Source organism: Garra rufa, chromosome 6, assembly GCF_049309525.1.
Source record: "Garra rufa chromosome 6, GarRuf1.0, whole genome shotgun sequence".
Lineage (NCBI taxonomy): Eukaryota > Metazoa > Chordata > Actinopteri > Cypriniformes > Cyprinidae > Garra > Garra rufa.
In genome coordinates this window covers 12893077-12915330 of record NC_133366.1, presented here as the reverse complement: position 1 = coordinate 12915330, position 22254 = coordinate 12893077, and the positions used below count along the sequence as shown (strand labels likewise).

The window sequence follows — 22254 nt, the reverse complement described above, 5'->3', positions numbered from 1 at the left end:
AAAAAAAAATAAAATAAAATAAAATAAAGTAAAATAACCAATAATAAATAAATATTTTGGAAAACTATCCTTCTTTCTATCTACACAATAAACTGAACAAACCGGACAGTACGATTACATACAAAAGCATTTATTTTATTTTATTTAATTTTCTTTGCGCACAAAAAGCATTCTCGACGCTTCAATTTAATAATAAACACACATTTAATCTTATCAACCCAAAACTTTGGAAAATTGAATGTATATTTAAGCAACATCACAGGCCGGTAATCACATTAAAACTAATTAAATTATGTTGAGTAACTTCCAGCTGCATGTCATTTCAAACAAACTGGTTGAATGAATAATTCAATGACTCACTCATAAACACAGTCACTTGTTTCATTCCAAAATGAATCTGCATTTTTGAACAACTTGATTCAGTGACTCAATGACTCATTTATAAAGACATTCACCTATTGATGCAAAAAACGCAGAAAGAGTTTCTGAAAAATCTGTACATAAGTTTATTTATTTCACACATATAGTAAATGTAAAACACACAACAGGCTCACTAGTGGCTGTGAGGTTGTGTCCGTATTTGGTTTCTGTTCAAACCCTTCCTGTCTCCCTGTCTTGTCTCTCTGCCCCAAACCGCCACACAGGTAGTCTGTCAGTGCAGACACTTGATTTATGTCAGCGTCTGCAGCCTGGAGTCAGATTAACCTCCACCTCACACACAAACTTCCTCTACCAGTGATTTCATCCAGCACAAATGGCATAATACATCACAACAGGATCTTAAAGCCGGTAGTGATGCGTCGTCCCTGCATTTCGCCCGTGTTCGGCTCACTTTCCGCCTTTGTGCCCACACATCCAAACAATAGCCTTCTGAATGTGTCTTGCCATCCTTCAGGCTCACTTTAGCCCCAGGGCTGCTAAAGAGAGAGAGAGTGTGTGTTTTAGGTCTCTCTACAGTCTCATCTTACTGGCATAATTTCAAGTAAGAAAAAAATGTTTCTGTTCAAAATCTTTTTTTTTTCATTCGCCCTGGGGAATATAAGGTCAAGCGATTGATCCAATACTGTAGATATCTTTCTCTTTCTTCCTTTCATTTTTCACTGCTCTCTACATTGTGTTTTTTTTTTTTTTGCTCCTGTGTTGTTTGGTGTTATCAGAGCAAACACGGACACTATCTGCTGGTCAGTGGCCAGCTGACATCAGTAAAGGAGACCTTTGTTTGTGCTCTCAGGAACAGACCAGAAATCATTTCCGCTTTCCTAGGTGCAATCACACAGGTCTAAACAACATCTGTGGGGGATCGTCTTGATGAGCAGTGGTGGTCCGCAATGGAATTTTCCGGAGAGACAGATGTGTAAATTAATATTGATCAACCTCAAAAGCCCTACATCGTGTCTGTGCTGGAAGTGACGATAATGCACTTCCAGATCTTTCACTATTTTGCTAATTGGACTCTACACCTGGCAACAGGGAGAAGAAGAAGAAGAATATATATATATATATATATATATATATATATATATGTATGTGTGTGACCCTGGACCACAAAACCAGTCATAAGGTTAAATTTTTAAAAACTGAGATATATACATCATATGAAAGCTTTCTATTGATGTATGGTTTGTTAGGATGGGACAATATTTGGCCGAGATACATCTATTTGAATATCAGGAATCTGAGGGGGCAAAAAAGTCAAAATACTGAGAAAATCACCTTTAAAGTTCTCCAAATTAGGTTCTTAACAATGCATATTACTAATCAAAAATTGCATTTTGATATATTTATAGTAGGAATTTTACAAAAAATCTTCATGGAACATGATCTTTACTTAATTTCTTAATGATTTTTGACATAAAAGAAAAATCCAAAATTTTGACCCATACAATGTATTTTTGGCTATTGCTACAAATAAACCCCAGCGACTTAAGACTGGTTTTGTGGTCCAGGGTCATATATATATATATATATATATATATATATATATATTACTGGTTTCTATTTTAAAACAACTGTTTTCTATTATTAGTAGTAGTTGAAAATTATTGTCCTATGTTGTTTTTTTTCATGATTCTTTGGTGAATAGAACTTTTAAACAGGGCTCTGAACCGAAAAACGAAAAATGAAAACAAATGACATTGAACAGGAACAAAAACAAAAACAAAAACAAAATCAATTTTAATCGTTCTGAACAGAAACGGAAACAGAAATTCCAAATTAACCGGTTAATAACGGTATTTTTTATCGTTCTCTTTATTATGTCAATTTGGCAGACCAAAAACATGAATTCAAATTGTGTGCGCAAATGCGACGATGACGCATACAACGTGAAATGCCCGCGAAGCAGACGTCATAAGCAGAGCCCTTTCTGATGCGAGGAGCTTAAGGTTACCAAGCACCTGGCTGTTTCATGTGCAAAGGTATGTTTAGGTTTAAGTTATTGTAGCCTAATTAAAACTTGTAGTTTAAGTAGGATATAGATTGACTTTTGCTGAAGCCCATCCAGTTTTTCCAGTAGCCTATATGGTATATTATAATTGAAATTGTTGATCTGTTGTGTTAAATGTAAAAAAAAAAAAAAAATCTGTTGTTGTTTTATAATGTTACAATGCATTACGTTTTCTTTTACTTTTATGCATTAAATGTAAAATCATATCCACTATCTGGAGTTCTGTTTTGTTTGAGTGAAAATAGCCTATAATAGGCTATTATGCATATTAGGTAAGGAATAAGTCAACAGGTTTTTTATCACAGATTAAGCCATGTGGTCAGGATGTTAAGCGGATGGTCTTGAAGGGGTCTTGAAGAATATCGATTCTGCTCGGAGTGAACCGAATGGACTTTTTTTTTTAGTTTTTAAGCCCTGCTTTTAAAAGAACATTTATTTGAAATTGATTTAATTTGTAACATTCTAAATGTATTTAATGTCCTTTTTGACTTATTTAATGCATCCTTGAATAAAAATATGTATTTTTATATATTAAAAAGTGTTATTCCAACATACAGTCAAGCCCAAAATCAGTCATACCCCTGGCAAATTCTGACTTAAAGTTACTTTTATTCAACCAGCAAGTTTTATTTATTTATTTATTAGAAATGACACAGACGATGTACAAGAGGCAAAATTGTGGAAAAAAATATTACTCATCTTTTATTTACATTTGAACAAAAAGTGTCATGTCCAAAATTATTCATACCCTTCTCGATAATCAATAAAAACGCTTCCTATAATTGCTGACCAGCTTTTTGCATGTCTCCACTGGTATTTTTGCCCATTCATCTTTAGTAATGAGCTCCAACTCTTTCAGGTTGGAGGGTCTCCTTGCCGTCACCCTGATCTTTAGCTCCCTCCACAGATTCTCAATTGAATTTAAGTCAGGACTCTGGCTGGGCCACTGAAAAACGTTAGTGTTTTTGTCTGCTAACCATCTCTTCACCAATTTTGCTGTGTGTTTTGGGTCGTTGTCGTGCTGAAATGTAAACTGGTGCCCAAGGCCAAGTTTCTCTGCAGACTGCCTGATGTTGTTGTTGAGAATTTTGATGTATTGCTCCTTTTTCATGGTGCTGTTTACTGTGATTAGGTTCCCTGGTCCATCGGCTAAAAAACATCCCCAAAACATTAGGTTTCCACCACCATGTTTGACAGTGGGGATGGTGTTCTTAGGGTTGAAGGCTTCTACTTTTTTACACCAAATGAAGGCTACATCATTGTGGCCAAACAATTCATTTTTTGTTTCTTTGTCCAGTTGAGCATTTGCAAAGGCCAAGCGGGCTTTTGTGTGCCTTATCTGGAGAAGTGGTGTCCTCCTTGGTCAAGGATGTGTTAAATTAATAAAAAAGTGATAGTACAAATTTACATTGTTAGTAAAGAATTCTATTTTGAATAAATTATGTGCTTTTTAACTTTTTATTCATCATAGAATCCTAAAGAAAGCAAAATATTATAATTTATTTGTAACATTCTAAATGTACTTATTGTCTTTTTTGACTAATTTAATGCATCCTTACTGAACAAAAATGTAAATACCTATAAAAAAGCTTAGCTTACTCCAGCCATATATATAAATTATTATAATTATACAACATATAAAATAATCATAGCCAAATATACAGTATACACACTGCTGTTCAAAAGTATGGGATCAGTAAGTTTTTTAATGTATTTTAAGGAAGTCTTTTTTTGCTCATCAAGACTGTGTTCATTTGATAAATAAAAACAAAACAAAAAAACAAATGTCAAATGTTATTGCAATATTGCAATATACTGTAAAATAGAATTTATTCTTTAATTTTCAGCATCATTGATCCAGTCTTCAGTGTCAAATGATCCTTCAAATATCATTTTAATATGTAGATTTATTATGAATGTTGGAAACATTTGTGCTGCTTAATATTTTTAAACCTGTAATGCTTTTTTCGGGATACTATGATGAATAAAACATTAAAAAATAATAGCATTTATTTAAAAACAAACAAACAAACAAAAAAACTTTAGTAACAATATAGACCAACGTTTAAAAAAATTGTGGTCAGTATTTTTTTTTCTTTCTTACTTTAAAATAAATTAATACTTTTACTCAGCAAGGATTGTGTTAAATGATAGTAAAGACTTATTGTTAAAAAAAATGTTTTTTGAATAAATGTTTTTTTTTATTCATCAAAGAATCCTGAAAAAAGAATCACACAAAAAATATTAAACAGCACAACTGTTTCTAACATTGATGATAAAAGTAATAAATAAACCTATTATAATGATTTTTGAAGGGTCACGTGACACTGAAGTCTGAAGACTAGTGAAAATTCTGCTTTTCATAACAGAAATGAATTATATTTTAAAGTACATTAAAATAGAATTGCAGTAGAATTATAGAATTATTTTAAATTGCAATAATATTTTATACTATTACAATGTTTTCTGTACTTTCAATCTAATAAATCAATCTATCAAATAAATGCAACTTTAATAAGCATAAGAAACTTTAAATAACATTAAAAATCTTATGGATCACACACATTTGAATGGCAATGTACATATTTTTGAAATTTATCATCTCATAATTTCAATATTATAATATGTGAACCTGGACCACAAAACCAGTCATAAGTTTAAATTTTACAAAACTGAGATATATACATCATATGAAAGCTCAATAAATAAGCTTTCTATTGATGTATAGTTTGTTAGGATAGAACAATATTTGGCCGAGATACATCTATTTGAAAATCTGGAATCTAAGGGTGCAAAAAAATCAAAATACTGAGAAAATCACCTTTAAAGTTGTCCAAATTAAGTTCTTAACAATGCATATTACTAATCAAAAATTACATTTTGATAGGTTTACAGTAGGAATTTTACAAAAAATCTTAATGTAACATGATCTTTACTTAATTTCTTAATGATTTTTGACATAAAAGAAAAATCAATCATTTTGACCCATACAGTGTATTGTTGGCTATTGCTACAAATATACCCCAGCGACTTAAGACTGGTTTTGTGGTCCAGGGTCACATATCATCTAATTTTTAGCAAAACAAAGATTCAGTCTCTCTAAACCTCACCTTTCCGTGAACCTACTCTGCTCTGATTGGTCAGATGGCCCAGTCAGTTTTGATTGGTCAGCTGGTCTAAATAGGTACTGAGCCATCTTTCAAAAGCAAACGTTTTGAATCCCGCATTAAATTCCCCAACATTAAAGAAGCAGTCGGCAGTAAAATGACATGTATTCTGTAAATATAATTTCTTCCTAATTTGAGGGAGAAACTATGGTCTAAACTGTGATCATTAGTAATTAATCATTCTTCATTAATGCAAATTTATACATGGCACTGTCATACAAACGTTGACTTATTTTGAAATTCCTTCACAATTTGGACTCCATCAATATTTTAGCTGAATTTGAAAGTCTCTCGCCACCTGTTTATTTATTTATTTTTGCTTTTTCGGCACTTGTTCTGTTAACCACGAGCAGGCTTGATGATCCACTGAAGGGCTAACTGGTTTGAAAGCTCATCACTGATAGCAATTAGTTATTTATAGGAAGAGAGTCAAATCTCATTTTTCTCCCTTTTGCCTTTTTAGACGCTGGAAATAAATGATTTTACGCCATTTGCATATCCATTCCGGTCAATTTACACATCAGAGGTACGTCGGGCTCCTGAAAGTGATTTCAAACACCTAGGGAAAAATCTAACAAAACACATTTTTATGAGTTATATACCAGTCAAAAGTTTTTGCACTGTAAGGTTTTAAATGTTTTTTAAAGAATTATTTTCTGCTCACCAAGCCTGCATTATATTTGTTTCAAAATACAGCAAAAGCAGTAATATTGTGAAATGTTTTTACTATTTAAAATAACTGCTTTCTATTTTAATATATTTTAATATGTAATTTATTTCTGTGATCAAAGTTAAATTTTCAGCACCATTACACCAGTCTTCAGTGTCACATGATCCATCAGAAATCACTCTGATCGGATAATTTGCTGTTTAAGAAACACTTAATTATTATTATTATGTTTATTATTATTATTATTATTATTATTTTTTTTTTTTTTTTTAATTATTATCAATATTTAAGACCGTTGCACTGCAAAAAAAAAAAAAGGCTTATCTGGTATTTTTGTCTTGTTTTATTCAAAATATCTAAAACATAATTCCTAAATTAAAATGTATTTACTAGATAAGCCAAAGGACATAATATATTTAGTCTTGTTTTAAGCAAACTGCACTTAATTTAGTTATTTTTTTATTTCCCTGGAATCAAGACTAAATATCTTATGTCATTTACCTTATCTAGTAAATGCATCTTATTTTTAGAATGTTTAGATATTTTGACTAGAAAGAAGACAAAAATACTACGTAAGAAAATACTTTTTTTGCAGTGTGAGTACATTTTTTTTATCAGGATGATAAATTAATAGAAAGATCCTAAAATCAGCATTTATCTGAAATATAAAGCTTTTGTTGACATTATACACTATACCATTCAAAAGCTTGGAGTCCTTTTAATGTTTTTTTTTTTTTTTTAAGGGAAAGGAATTATAGAAATTAATAATTTTATTTAGCAAGGATGCTTTAACATTTGTAATGTTACAAAAGATTTCTATTTCAGATAAATGCTGTTCTTCTGAACTTTCTATTCATCAAAGAAATCAGCTGTTTTCAACATCATCATAATAATAAATGTTTTTTTTTTTTGAGCAGCAAATCAGAATATTAGAATGATTTCTGAAGAATCATGTGACTGGAGTAATGATGCTAAAAATTCAGCTTTAAAGTCACAGGAATAAATTACATTTTAAAATATATTCAAATAAAAAACAGGCATTTAAAATAGTAAAAAAATATTTAAAAATTGTACCATTTTTACTATACTTTGGATCAAATAAATGCAGGCTTGGTGAGCAGAAGAGACTAAACAGGATTTTCTAGACAAGTAAAATTTATTTTCTTTTTTTCAGAAAAAAAAAAAAAAACAAGTCAAAATTAGGTGTGTTCTTTGTTTGAAACAAGCAAAATAATCTGCCAATGGGGTAAAAAAAAAAAAAAATCTTGTTTTCTGTTTGAAAGAAGATTTTTTTGCTTACCCCATTGGCAGATTATTTAGCTTGTTCTAAGCAAAAACTCATTTAATTTTGACAAGTTTTTTCTGAAAACAAGAAAATCATTTTTACTCGTCTAGAAAATCCTTCTTGATTTAAAGAAAAGCATTTTTTTGCAGTGCATCCTTCCAAAAAAATCATTTAAAATAAACTGAATAACTAAAATGATAACATTAACTGTTGTTATAATAAATTCCTTACAGATATGTATAACTCTGATGCACACACTATTAGTCAAAAGTTTTTGAACAGCAATATTTGTTTGTTTATTAAAGAAGTCTCTTCTGCTCTCTAAGCCAGCATTTATTTGATATAAAGTACAGTAAAAATGGTACAATTTAGAAATATTTTTACTATTTAAAATACCTGTTTTTTTTTATCTGAATATATTTTAAAATGTAATTTATTCCTGTGATTTTAAAGCTGAATTTTTAGCATCATTACTCCAGTCACATGATTCTATAGAAATCATTCTGATTTGCTGCTATATATTTATTTATTTTTTTGCAGTGTGTTGGCTTGTTTTTGAAGTTCTCCACTGCGTTCATTGTTCTTGCCATCCCTGGAGTCTGGTCTCCACATTGTTCTACTGTACTGCCTCACCATCTGGCTTCTCCTCACAGACAATCCCTAACGTGATACCAGGCCACAAGTCCTCTCATTTTCAGGTTCTCTCCATGTCTTTGTCCCCCTCTCCTGCATTTATCTTCATTGACTGAAGTTTGTGTCCAGTTGAGTTACATGTTGGCGTGCAGATCCGGATTCAGAGAATGAACCCATTTTCTCAGAAACAAAGATGGCACGTGGTCAAACACTTGGAATCACATCTTGGCATCAGGTATCTCCACACTGTAGAACACAAAGAGATTTTTCTGTTAAAATGCCATATTTCCCAGATGCGCTTTAGATAGTTTCCAATCTTCGGCGTGAAAATGAAAGATGAGGTACGGCTATATCATACAAGATGCAAAATGTGCCTTCCAGCCATTGCCTGTGCTTCACCGAAGTGTGTCTGTCTCTCTGGCTTATGGTGTGAAACATTCACACACGTGCCACCGCAGAACAAAGTCTCTTTTTATTTTTCGACCTTAAATTCAAACTGGGATTTGATGCAGCGTTTATTTCTCTCCTGGAAAAGTCCATGCGGCTGTGTTAATGTCACTCCTGCTTCAGGCATATGCTTTTATTGGTCTTTTAAGTCTCCGACTTGTGTTTTCCCTCCTAACCTACTGTTTTTTGATGTTCGGTTATTCTTAATGGTTTTCTAAAGTCCCAGACGCAATTTTCCAAAGTCGCGAGCAGGTGTATAAACATAATTATACCAGTCATCTCGACGGAGCGCTTCTGGTGGGAATTAAATAATTGAATAACATGACAAACCACATCTTTTTTAACTGTGTGCAAGGACAGATGCTAAACTATAATTGCGGACAGTTGAGTTGAACCCTGTTGAATTCAGCTGGGTATAAATGCAGGAAAGCATCACACCACTTAAAACAGGTTAGGCCTACTCTTATCAGCTCACACCTTCATATTTCAACTCAACTCCTGTCATCTGACATCATAAAAATAATAATAACCGCTCGCATGAACATTATGAACATTATTCTTTCAGAATGTCATAATATTACTATAAAAACATGGACCACCTCGGGTTTCTTAAATTAGAGGCTTATGATAAGACAAGATACTATGAGCTCATTTCCTGCTGGGGTACCAGAACGAAAGTGATACTGTGCTTCATTTTCTTTATCTTTCTCTCTTTTTTTAAAAATGAATCCAGTTAGCAAAGCCTTGAATCATCTTTTGCTTGAACATAAAACAAAGGCATCTCAAGAAGAACGCACACTATAAAACAATAATTATTTCCCTAGTATTTTTTCCACTAGTTATTTCTTGTATAGTTTGCTGGTAGCTATATTTATTAACTACTGAGGTAATATATTTTATTGGATAATACAGTTAATTAAACTCTTGTATTAAAGGCACCATGCAAATGTTTGAGTGCAGATTTCTGGATAATGAAAATGTTGGTTATTTATTTGTGTTTTCTTACTTGGGGTTGAGTGCCATGAAGATGTTTACATTCTTTAAAAAGGTAGTAATAAGAAATAAATATTTATGTTTTCTTGTTTGGTGTGGAGTGCCATGAAGATTGTATTCTACAAAAAAATAAATAATAAATAAAAAAATAACATTCATTCATTTGTTCTCACCTGGGGTGGTGTGCCATCATTATGTTTACATCCTAAATAATAATAGCAATAATAATAATAATAATAATAATAACAATAACAATACAATTCAACATTTATTTAACAATTTAACATTTATTTATTTATTCATTCATTCATTCATTCATTCATTCATTCATTCATTCATTCATTCATTCATTCATTCAATCTTTCTTTCTTAATGTTTACATCCTAACAAATAACATTTATTTATTTATTTACTTATTTACTTATTTATTAATTTATTTACTTATTTATGCTACACTATTTCATGATAATAAATAATAAACCTGATGCCAATAAACCTGAGTGCAAAAACATTTATTTATTTATTTATTTATTTATTTATTTATTTATTTATTTATTTATTTATTTTATTTATTTATTTATTTATTTATTTATTTATTTATTCTCACTTGGGGTGGTGTGCCATGATTGTTTACTTCCTTAATAATAATAATAATAATAATAATAATAATAATAATAATAATAATAATAATAATAATAATAATAACAGACAAAAACAACAATTCATTCATTCATTCATTCATTCATTCATTCATTCATTCATTCATTTATGCTAAATAATAATAATAATACAATTCTTTCTTTCTTTCTTTCTTTCTTTCTTTCTTTCTTTCTTTCTTTCTTTCTTTCTTTCTTTCTTTCTTTCTTTCTTTCTTTCTTTCTTTCTTTCTTTCTTTCTTTCTTTCTTGATGTTTACATCCTGACAAACATTTATTTATGTATGTATTTATTTATTTATTTATCATACTTGGGGTGGGGAGCCATAAAGATGTTTACATTCTTTAATTTTTATTTTTTATTTTTATTTCACGTTCTTTCTTTCTTTCTTTCTTGATGTTTACATCCTGACAAATATAATAACATTTATTTATTTATTTATTTACTTATCATACTTGGGGTGGGGAGCCATAAAGATGTTTACATTCTTTAAAAAAATATTTATTTATTTGTTTACTTATTTATTTCACGTTGATGAATTCAAACTAAAATGTTGCATTCATAATAATAAAATGTATTTATTATAAATTATTTAAAATAATAAATATTCATTTATTCATCCTAAGTAATAATAATAAAGTTCTTTCTTTCTTTCTTTCTTTCTTTCTTTCTTTCTTAAGAACTAAAATGTTGCATTCATAATAATAAATAATAAACCTGTCATCAGTGCAAAAACATTATTTATTAATTAATTTATTTATTTTTCTTACTTGAGGTTGAGTGCTGTGAAGACAACTTAATAATAATAATAATAATAATAATAATAGCAACAATATATTTGTTTATTTACTTATTGTTTGTTTGTTTGTAAGTTCAAACAAAAATGTTGCATTTATAATAAATAATAATCCTGAAATTATCACTGCAAAAACTAATTCTATAATATGGATAGTTTTAGCTCTGAATATAGATCAGATGAGCCGTGTTTTATACATAAACTGCATAGTAAAAAAAAAAAAAAAATCTTCTGTTTGATACATTTCTACCGTTGCACAGTATATATACTTTCAGCCCTGGCTGGGTTTTATTGTATACATTTCCTTTGTTTACTTCTCACTTTCCCCTTTTGGTAATATCTAGAAGAAGTGACGGTCTCTTTACTGTGAATAATCCTTGTGCCTTTATTTTGCTGCCACTCCAGAATAAAACAGTATATAGGCAAGATTGCATTGTAATTTCACTGAAATCCATTACTGCCCTATTGGTGTGCAGGGGACCCGCTCCTGGGAAAGAAGCAAAAAGGAATTGAGTGATGGAAAATGGGAATCCTCCATGGTGCCTCAAATTAGATTGCCTCTGTTTGGAAGCGGCGTGTGGGATGCGCCTCCGTCTGTGTTTCTGAGACTGTCACTTTGCTATGGAGTCACTGATGGTGTTGAAAACACTATCGTCTAAGCACTATTGCTGTGAACAGCAAGCTAACGTGATGGAGAAGTATTAGAGCGTCGGGAAGGATTGTGTTGGCTAACAGCTCATTTCTCCTACTAAATTATTCAGACTCGAAAAGCCGGGCCTATTCACTTGCTTTTGCTTTGGTAATATTTTACATGCAAGTCATCGGGAGAGCATAAATTATTTACTTTGTGTTGGCCCCAAAAGATATTTGAATGTTTTTCTTGTGGGGCTGTCATGTGTGATATTTTTCAACTTCAACTTGTTCACAAGTAGTTTAAACAAAAGCGTTCGTAACGGTACATGACATGTTAGAGGCCAAATTTAGTGTGTCATATTCTGGAAAAGAATGAGGGAAGAAACTTCAAAGAGGATGCAAAAGCGTCATTGAAGTATATTTGTTGAATATTTAAAGCCATATAGTAGCTTTGTGTGATGAACAGGCTGTAATTTCATTCATTAAATGAAATGAATTATAAACTTGAGAACCGTATGAGTCTATTTTGTGAATGAATCTATCAGGTAAAAAGATTCAACTCAAAATAACTAGATATTGGAACAATTTCATATATTGAAGTACTAATACTAATATGATTAGGTATGTATAATACATTTTTGGACATATCTGTCATGTACATCATTCAAACCTAAAAACTGGTCAAAAGTTTACATCCCCCTTTTAGAATCTGCAAAATGTTAATTATTTTACCAAAATAAGAGGGATCATACAAAATGCATGTTATTGTATATTTAGTACTGACCTGAATAAGATATTTTGCATAAAATATGTTTACATATAGTCCACAAGAAAAAAATAATAGTTGAATTTATAAAAATGACCCTGTTCAAAAGTTTACATACACTTGATTTTTAATACTGTGTTCTTACCTGAATGATCCACAGCTGTGTTTTTTGTTGTTGTTGTTGTTGTTTAGTGATAGTTGTTCATGAGTCCCTGGTTTGTCCAGAACAGTTAAACTGCCTACTGTTCTTCAGAAAAATCCTTCAGGTCCTACAAATTCTTTGGCTTTCCAGCATTTTGTGTATTTGAGCCCTTTCCGACAATGACTGCATGATTTTGAGATCCATATTTTCACACTGAGGACAACTGAGGGACTCATAATCAACAATTACAGAAGGTTCAAACACTCACCGATGCTCCAGAAGGAATAAATAATTGCATCAAGAGCAAGGGTGGTGAAAACTTTAAGAATTTAAAGATCAGGGTAAATTTAACTTATTTTGTTTTTTGGGAAACATGTAACTATCTACTGTAACCTCTGAGGGGCAGTACTAAATGAAAAAAATATGATATTTAGGCAAAATAAGGAAAATGTACAAATCTCCATTCTGTTCAAAAGTTTTTGACACCCCAGCTCTTAAAGCATTTTTTTCCCTTTCTGGAGCATGGAAAGTATTCAAATACACAAAAATGCTGAAAAACCAAAATTATTTGTGGGACCTGTAGGATTTTTCTGAAGAACAGCGGGCAGTTTAACTATTTAGGACAAACAAGGAACTCATGAACAACTATCACTAAAATAACAACAACAACAACAACAACAAAACGCTTATTTTAGTAAAATAATTAACATAAAAGGGGGTGTAAACTTCTGACCTTAACTGTATATGTTGTTTTAAAACACTTTTAAAATATAAAATTTTAACCCAGTTTCTACATACAGTATAATACCACATAAATAATCATCTTATTGATATTATTAACATATCGAAAATGTACTATTGTCTTAACTCTTGATATAGGGCAATGTGTGTCATATATTACATTTCCGTATGGGATGTAGCTTTTGTAAGACTTGGAAACTTTTTTGATTGAATCAGGCCAGTATGTTCTTCATGAATTCATCTTTTGTCTTCCTCGGATAAAAGAAAATCATAGGTGTGGTTTGGAGCGACATACGGGTTAGTAAATGGTTTGAATTGATATTTTTGGTTGATCGAACGTTTCCTTTAAGGCTTAAATAGCAACTATTCATGAGCATGTAGTGTTAAAGAACGGTATGTTCCCACAAAGAGGCTGAATAGGAGAGAGAAATTGGTGGGCGTGACATGGGCCACAGGCGTATTTTACTCGGCTGAAATAGGCAACGCTCAGGAGAAAAAGAGAGGTGGAAGCAAAAATAGAGATGGCAGGAATGGTGAGATAAAACAAGAGGTTGGAGGGGAAAGTGAGTTCAAGAAAAGGAAATGGCAAAGTGATGTGAGGCCTGCAAAAAAACTCTCCATTAAGCTCTCATCACATAAGAAGCTCAGGAATCAGGTACAGGAACTGGATTTTGTAGAATTGACAGAAGAACAGGGTATATTTTTTTTATTCAGAGGATTTGGTTTGGTTCTAAGATTTTGAGATGTTTTTAAATCTTGTCTCTTTCTCTCTCTCTCGTGCAATTTGAGCATTTTAACCAACTTGTTTATTTTATACAGTAACAAGATAAAGACATTTTATGTATTTACAAGTGCATTATGGAACTTTAGTTTCTCTATCGCCATCTGTGGTTGAAACAAAAAATTACATGTTACTTGAGTTTCAAGTGTTTTCATTCCTAAACCTTATCCTTCATCCTTCATTACCATATATTGCTGACATTTTCCACGTACTTGTCTAACAGCTCTCAGCAACTCATGCTAGACAGCATCCCTAATGCTAAAATACTTTCATACCACTTACATCAGAAATGCTTCTAGAGATCATTCATTCATCTCTTATCTTTGTTAGAAACATGTCCCTGCTGTCCATACTCCTGTCTGTATTGCAAGACTGTAAATATCATTAGGCTTTCTAAACAAATCAGTGTATTCTCTGGATCAGTTGTCAGTGTTATGCCCAGGGGTTGCGGTATGATGTTGGTTTTGCTGTCTGTAGAACAAGGCAGAATTGCTCAGCATATGCTCAGCAGATTGTGTTTGTCTTAGCGAGCTTTTCTGCTCATCGCTGAGGATCAGGGAAATATAAATAGCCAGGAAAAAGAACAAAAAAGCTGTGAAACACTCTTATGAATTTAATTTGCGGAAATCTGTTCAATCGTTTGAGTTCGGCTGAGGTCTGCAAATTCCAATCTAGATTCATTTCGCTGGAGAATGTATTCATTTTCGGCCAGGTCATGAATTGAGCATTGATATCCACACACACACACAAACACACAAAGGATATGAAATGCATTCTAAATAGCATATTGAGAATTTTGCTTCTATTTGCAGATCAACCGATTATGGCAGCACTTATGAGAGGCTGAATGATAAAGTGGGAGTCAAGACCGTTTTGAGTTACCTCTATGTCTGCCCCACCAACAAGAGAAAGGTAAGATGCCTACAGCCTCTTATTCTCTGCTTTCTTCTCTTTGAGAGACTCCATGTTCCCCTACTTCAAATAAATGCAGGTATTTTGAATTATTTTTATTTTATTTTTCTGTCTATAAAAAGATACTAAAAGCACTAAAGTAGTGACTAACCTGAACAACCTGGAGCGATTCAACTTAGAATAATGGGCCAAAATCACACCTAAAATTACAGTATTATATTATATTATATTATATTATATTATATTATATTATATTATATTATATTATATTATATTATATTATATTATATTATATTATATTATATTATCAGATTGGCTGATGAACGTTCTAAGGTGTGCAGTTATTTTTAGGGAAGCGAATTTCAAAAGTAGTTCCAGGCAGATCTTGACCGCATTACATGTCCATATCACTTCGCCAAATGTTTGCAATTATTTCTAAGATCCTTACAGCCTAAAACAGCAAAAGAACCAAAACCTACAATGACACTGACCAAACAAATAAATATTGTAACATGTTTTTTCCACTAAATTATGTGTTAGATGAGATGGGTACAAAATTAATCATACTCACAAGAGCGTTTTAAAGACAAAAACCTAAAAATGTCTATAAATACAACATCTGAACAATATTTGAGGGGTGGTATCCATAGTATAAGCAGAATAATTGACCCCGGTCCATTGAATTATTAGAAAATAATGCATTCAACTTTGTCATCTTCAGGTGTGCATTATTTTTGAATAATGCAACAGCCCATCATCAATTATTCCCGTATATTATATTATATTGTATTATATTATATTATATTATATTATATTATATTATATTATATTATATTATATTATATTATATTATATTATATTACATTATATTATATTATATTATTATTATTATTATTATTATTATTATTATTATATTATATTATATTATATTATATTATTATATTATCAGAATCAGATTGGCTGATGAACGTTCTAAGGTGTGCAGTTATTTTTAGGGAAGCGAATTTCAAAAGTAGTTCCAGGCAGATCTTGACCGCATTACATGTCCATATCACTTCGCCAAATGTTTGCAATTATTTCTAAGATCCTTACAGCCTAAAACAGCAAAAGAACCAAAACCTATAATGACACTGACCAAACAAATAAATATTGTAACATGTTTTTTCCACTAAATTATGTGTTAGATGAGATGGGTACAAAATTAATCATACTCACAAGAGCGTTTTAAAGACAAAAACCTAAAAATGTCTATAAATACAACATCTGAACAATATTTGAGGGGTGGTATCCATAGTATAAGCAGAATAATTGACCCCGGTCCATTGAATTATTAGAAAATAATGCATTCAACTTTGTCATCTTCAGGTGTGCATTATTTTTGAATAATGCAACAGCCCATCATCAATTATTCCTGTATATTATATTATATTATATTATATTATATTATATTATATTATATTATATTATATTATATTATATTATATTATATGATATATTATATTATATTAATGTAGTTGTTTGATTATTAAAAAAAAAAAAAAAATGTCCAAGTATGTTTTTATCAGTTTTATACAATTTACAGGAAAAATGAGTCTGCTAACTACATTTAAAAAGGAAACTGAAATTGAAAGAATTTGTATAAATATGAGATCATTTAAAAAACTTAAAATACTTTGTTTCTAAACACTTTAAGGAAATGAAATAATTTTAATATAAATCATGGTCGCACCACATTTTTCAAGGCTACAGACAATTTATCTAGATGAAAAAACACTAAAATCTCTTAATTTAAAATTTTAATATGAACAACAACATTCTTAATGTTTGAACAATTACAATAGATTATTATTATTTGTATTTTAAAATTGGCCTGTCGAAAATCCTTATGCGTCAATGACCTGTTAAACTGTTCAGACCTTAATGCAACTTAATAAAAGTATTTTTTTTTTATCTGATTAACGAAAAGGATAAATTATGAATATGACATCTAAAACATTTCTTAATGTTCTTAATGTTAATTTAATAAATACTTACATGAGTAAAATTCTGTACAGTCAGATTACAATTTAAAAGAACTGTTATCAATAATATGTTTAGAATAAAAAGTTAAATAAAACAGCACTTATTTATTTAGAAATCATCCTGATATGCTGATTAAGTGATCCAGAATCATATCTTCTTCTTCTTCATCTATGTTGAAAACAGTTGTTTAATATTTATGAATTTAGCTGCTTAATATTTTGTGGAAGCCATTATAGATCTTCCAGGATTCTTTGAATGAAAAGTTCAACAGCATGTATTTGCTTTCAGAAATCATTCTAATATGTCGATTTGATACTCAAGAAACCCTTCTTGTTAAAATTGGTGCTGCTTAATTAAGTATGGATTCTTTATTTAAAATCATTTGTAGCATTATAAAAGCCTTTACTGGTGCTTTCAATCAATATAATACATCCTTGCTGATTAAAATGTACGGTCGGCTCATCCGTATCCTAAAATAAGCCACAGCATCATAGTAGTCCTTCAAGCATCCCTTAAACTTGCGTCCCCATCTGCCCTCAAACCGTTCATTGGTCCCATTAGTACAATTTCCCATCAGAACAGATGGATGGCCTCCTTTGAAAAGCTCTAGATGTTTGTTTACCTCTGCTTTTGTGAACTGTAAGTGCACAGTGGCCACGCACAGCGCCCAGTGTGCATCATCTGAAGGTATTGTTGTTGTTTAGCGGCTCTATGCACAAACTGGATTAATGCGCCGGCTTATTTCCCTGACTATGTGGGCAAACACAGTCCCATTCCAGAGAAAAGGATTGACTCTGGCAGATCCCATGGCTATTTTCAAATAGGGCTAAGTTTAGGCCTAACCTTTAGCACAACACTTTTCCATTTGAGAGATGGGCATGACATTTCCGTAGCTCTGCCTGAGCTCTTAAATGGGAACTTGCCAAGAATCCAAAGTGCTTCGTGCGCGGCTCTTTTAGCACTCTCGATGGAGACGAGATTACATGCTGATGCGAAGATCGCCGACAAATGAGCCTGTTTATATTTCCACCACTCTATTTGTTATAAAACGCAGTTGATCGGCCATGACATGATTAATTTGAGACTGTGTGTCCTTTTCCTGCTGTTTACACTGCTAGCCCGGCGCTGACGCCAATCTCATTCAGCGGCGGGAGGCTACGTGTGGGCTGTTAACTGTGCGCTGCATGTAGATTAGCTTGCGGGGCGCTAGCCGTCTGGGTGCCGGCAGATAACAGGGATCCCTCAACCCTATTGATTGTACTTCGCAACTCTCCTCACTCCTTTATTCAGCTGAGAAACATTTGTTCACAGTTGTCATGTTCTGGTGGCTTGAAAACTTAATTATGTGCTAATGCTTAATCACTATATGTCTGACCTCAGATTTGCGGTTTCCTGACTTTACAGCCCAGTCGTGATCCATAGGCCACATTTACACCGCGGACAGCTCTATTTATATATAGGTCTAAATGGAGGCAGTTTTGTGATGTGAGTCATTCTCTTGCGCCCAGACAACATAATAAATGATTAACAGTGATGCGAGCCAATCTATGTGTTATTTTAGCACATCCGTAGACGGTTTTCGTCTCTTAAAATAAAAATTAAAATGTGTGTAAAAGCTGTGAATGACTAATGAAACAGTCCGAAGGTTGAAGCTCTACAGTACGTTATCTGACAGTGATCCATATGTGCATATAAACTACTGAATATTCTGCTTGGCATACCAAGAAAAATAGCAAACTTTTGCAATTTTTACACTTTCTAACTCATTCATTACAGTCAATCTAATATCCATATATTATATCAGTAAAGGGTGAAAATCTCCACCCCTTAATTTAATCTCCAGGGTAAAATGGGAATCGCTAGCACAAGCATGTACCGCTTAGCTATATGTGACCCTGGACCACAAAACCAGTCTTAAGTCGCTGGGGTATGTTTGTAGCAATAGCCAAAAATACATTGCATGGGTCAAAATTATTGATTTTTCTTTTATGCCAAAAATCATTAGGAAATTAAGTAAAGATCATGTTCCATGAAGATTTTTTGTAAAATTCCTACTGTAAATGTATCAAAATGTAATTTTTGATTAGTAATATGCATTGTTAAGAACTTAATTTGGAGAACTTTAAAGGTGATTTTCTCAGGATTTAGATTTTTTTGCACCCTCAGATTCCAGATTTTCAAATAGATGTATCTCGGCCAAATATTGTCCTATCCTAACAAACCATACATCAATAGAAAGCTTATTTACTGAGCTTTCATATTATATAGACACATCTCAGTTTTGTAAAATTTAACCTTATGACTGGTTTTGTGGTCCAGGGTCACATATGAGACTTTTGTCAAAGTGTACAGTATGTACAGTACACTCTTCCAGGTCTAGAAATCATACTTGTAATATTCCCTCATATATTTGTGTTTTCCAAGAATGTAGGAATTCTGGTTATTTAATGAAACAAATAAACTTTAGTTGTTCAGGGGTCAATTTGCATTGTTTTACCTAATTTTAAAGGTGCCATAGAATGCATTGATACAATATTTTAAATTGTTCTCTGATATCTATATAGAAGGTATATTAGATTAGATTCAACTTTATTGTCATTACACATGTACAAGTACAAGGCAACGAAATGCAGTTTAGGTCTAACCAGGAGTGCAATAAGCAGCAAGTACAGGATAAACTTTTAACGTGCACTTTAAAGTAAACTTTTACTTATAAAGTGCACTTATAAAATTCTCCAGAAAGAGTTTTACAGGACTATTTACAACCCTAGGATTTGTCCCTAGAATGAAATGGTCTGTTATTACCTTATTTGGAAGGTTCATGAATAATAATGATGAGCTCTGCTCTGATTGGCTGTCTCACAGAGCGGCTCATTCAGTAGCTCACACATGGCGGAAAATATATATTTAATCACGGAGCCCAAGTCGCTATTAGTACGTGGACCAGTGAAACTGCTGTTTTGAATGCGTGATCATTTTACTTTCCCTTTTAAGATTTGCGATTGCCAAGCTCGGTGTAACGTCATACTACAGCAGCAGTACTTACCATATATTTTACAAGTTTACATGCTTGTTAGTGATGCTCAGGATCTGTTAATCATTTGCTATTGTCCACATAGTCATCTCTCCTTACTCTGTTTATGTGGTTAGTGAAATCTTATGTACTGCAATGTAACAGACTACCGCTAGCAAGAAGCTAACCATGTTCCTTTAGTGTAGAAAACGTTATTTGTTTTCCTTGCCTTTCTGAGTACAGACACCAACCTATCCCTGCACTTAACATCTTCTGCACAACCTGGAACATTACATTTATTCCCGTGATCTGCCATTTTTGCTATTGTCCTTGCTTTGTTTCTTCACAATAGCCTGCCTGCAGAACTTCTGATGATTCGGCTATGCAAATGTTGGGGGCGTAACTATTAATGATCCCGAGACTATAACGTCATATATAGTCACTGTTATGTTAGGATTAGCCTGTTTTTCAGTGGTATTTTGCAAACACCAGATTTATATATGAAGGAGGAAACAATGGTGTTTAAGACTCACGGTATGTCATGTCTCAGAACTGTTATTATTTAACTATGCCAAGGTAAATACAGTTTCCCATTCTATGGCACCTTTAATGCTTGTTTTTATTTTAATTTAAAGGGATAGTTCACCAAAAAATGAAAATTCTTGCATTAATTACTCACCCTCATGTCGTTCCAAACACGTAAGACCTTCGTTCATCTTCTGAACACAAATTAAGATATTTTGATGAAATCCGAGATGTTTCGTACCCTGCATAGACAGCAACACAACTGACACGTTCAAGGCCCAGAAAGTTAGTAGGAACATCATTAAAATAGTACATGTGACATCAGTGGTCCAACCTTAATTTTATGAGCAGTGTTGGACATTTTACTTTAAAAAAAGTAATTAGTTATAGTTACTAGTTACTTCTCACAAATAGTAACTGAGTTAATAACGGAGTTACATAATTAAGAAAGTAACTAATTACCAGGGAATGTAATTTTGTTACTTAAAAAAGTTCAAATATGTCAAATAACTTGGATGTCCCCAATATTAAATATGTTAAATGAATGAAATTGACACTAAATAGAATAAATTATTATTATAAAACATTGTATACAATCTACACTACACTTTTTTAAATATCTGAAAGTACACTTAGCATCAGTCAGTCAAGCATTATAATATGATATTATGATAATTTAACTTTAAACTTTTCTAATTAGAACTTAGTTCTAGTAATTAGAATAACCATGCATGAATGCATATTTGTCATGTTGACTGAACTTAGGACTGGTTGTGGTGCTTAAGATATTTTTTGTCATTTAGTGTTTCTATAAAAAAATAATTAATTTTAATACTTAATAATTAATACTAAGTAACAATACTGATAAGATAACAAAACGATTATGAAGTCTACTACTAATAACAATATAAAAGTCACTAAGGATTAATGAGCTGCTGGGTTCATGAATATTAATCACGTTGTCTGCGTTCGCTCGAACTGATATGCTGAAATCAAAACAGGGACGATAATAAATGAGTGCCAGCCAATAAAATTGCGGTTCGTCGCATCCATTCACATGAAATGAAAAATAAAGTATCCGGGCGCCCCGTGTTCGAATCCTGACTCGAGGACCTTTCCCGATCCCGCCCCCCATCTCTCTCCCACTTCGTCATGTCTGATCTGTCCTATCGTAATAAAGGCAAAAATGCCCAAAAATAAATCTTTAAAAAAAAAAAAAAAGAAACGAGGGAAACAGTAATTTGTTAGATTACTCGTTACTGAAAAAAAATAATGCAGTTAGTAACGGCATTTATTTATAACGCCTTATTTCCCTCACTGTTTATGAGGCTACGAGAATAATTTTGTGTGCGAACAAAACAAAAATAATGACTTTATTCAAAAATGTCATCTCTTCCCTGTCAAGAGTACCACAACTTTCTCATGAACGTGAGTCAAATACTGACAGGAAAAAAAAAGTATTGCCGTAGCTGGACTGTTTTAACAGTGTCCTTACTATCTTTCTGGGCCTTGAACGTGGTAGTTGCGTTGCTGTCTATGCTGGGTCAGAAAGCTTGGAACGACATAGGGTGAGAAATTACAGGCAGAATTTTTGTTTTTGAGTGAACTATCCCTTCAAATCATCCT

The 22254-nt window shown here is 32.1% G+C and overlaps 1 protein-coding gene across 2 annotated transcripts in view; it reads left to right on the top strand.

Moving 5' to 3' along the window:
* Positions 1-22254, top strand: part of sorcs3a (sortilin related VPS10 domain containing receptor 3a) — a 351206-nt gene that overhangs the window by 144827 nt on the left and 184125 nt on the right. For both annotated transcript variants that reach the window (XM_073842202.1, XM_073842201.1), the window contains exon 3: positions 14969-15068. In XM_073842202.1, the coding sequence (XP_073698303.1) occupies positions 14969-15068 (100 nt within the window). The remainder of the gene's footprint in view (positions 1-14968; positions 15069-22254) is intronic.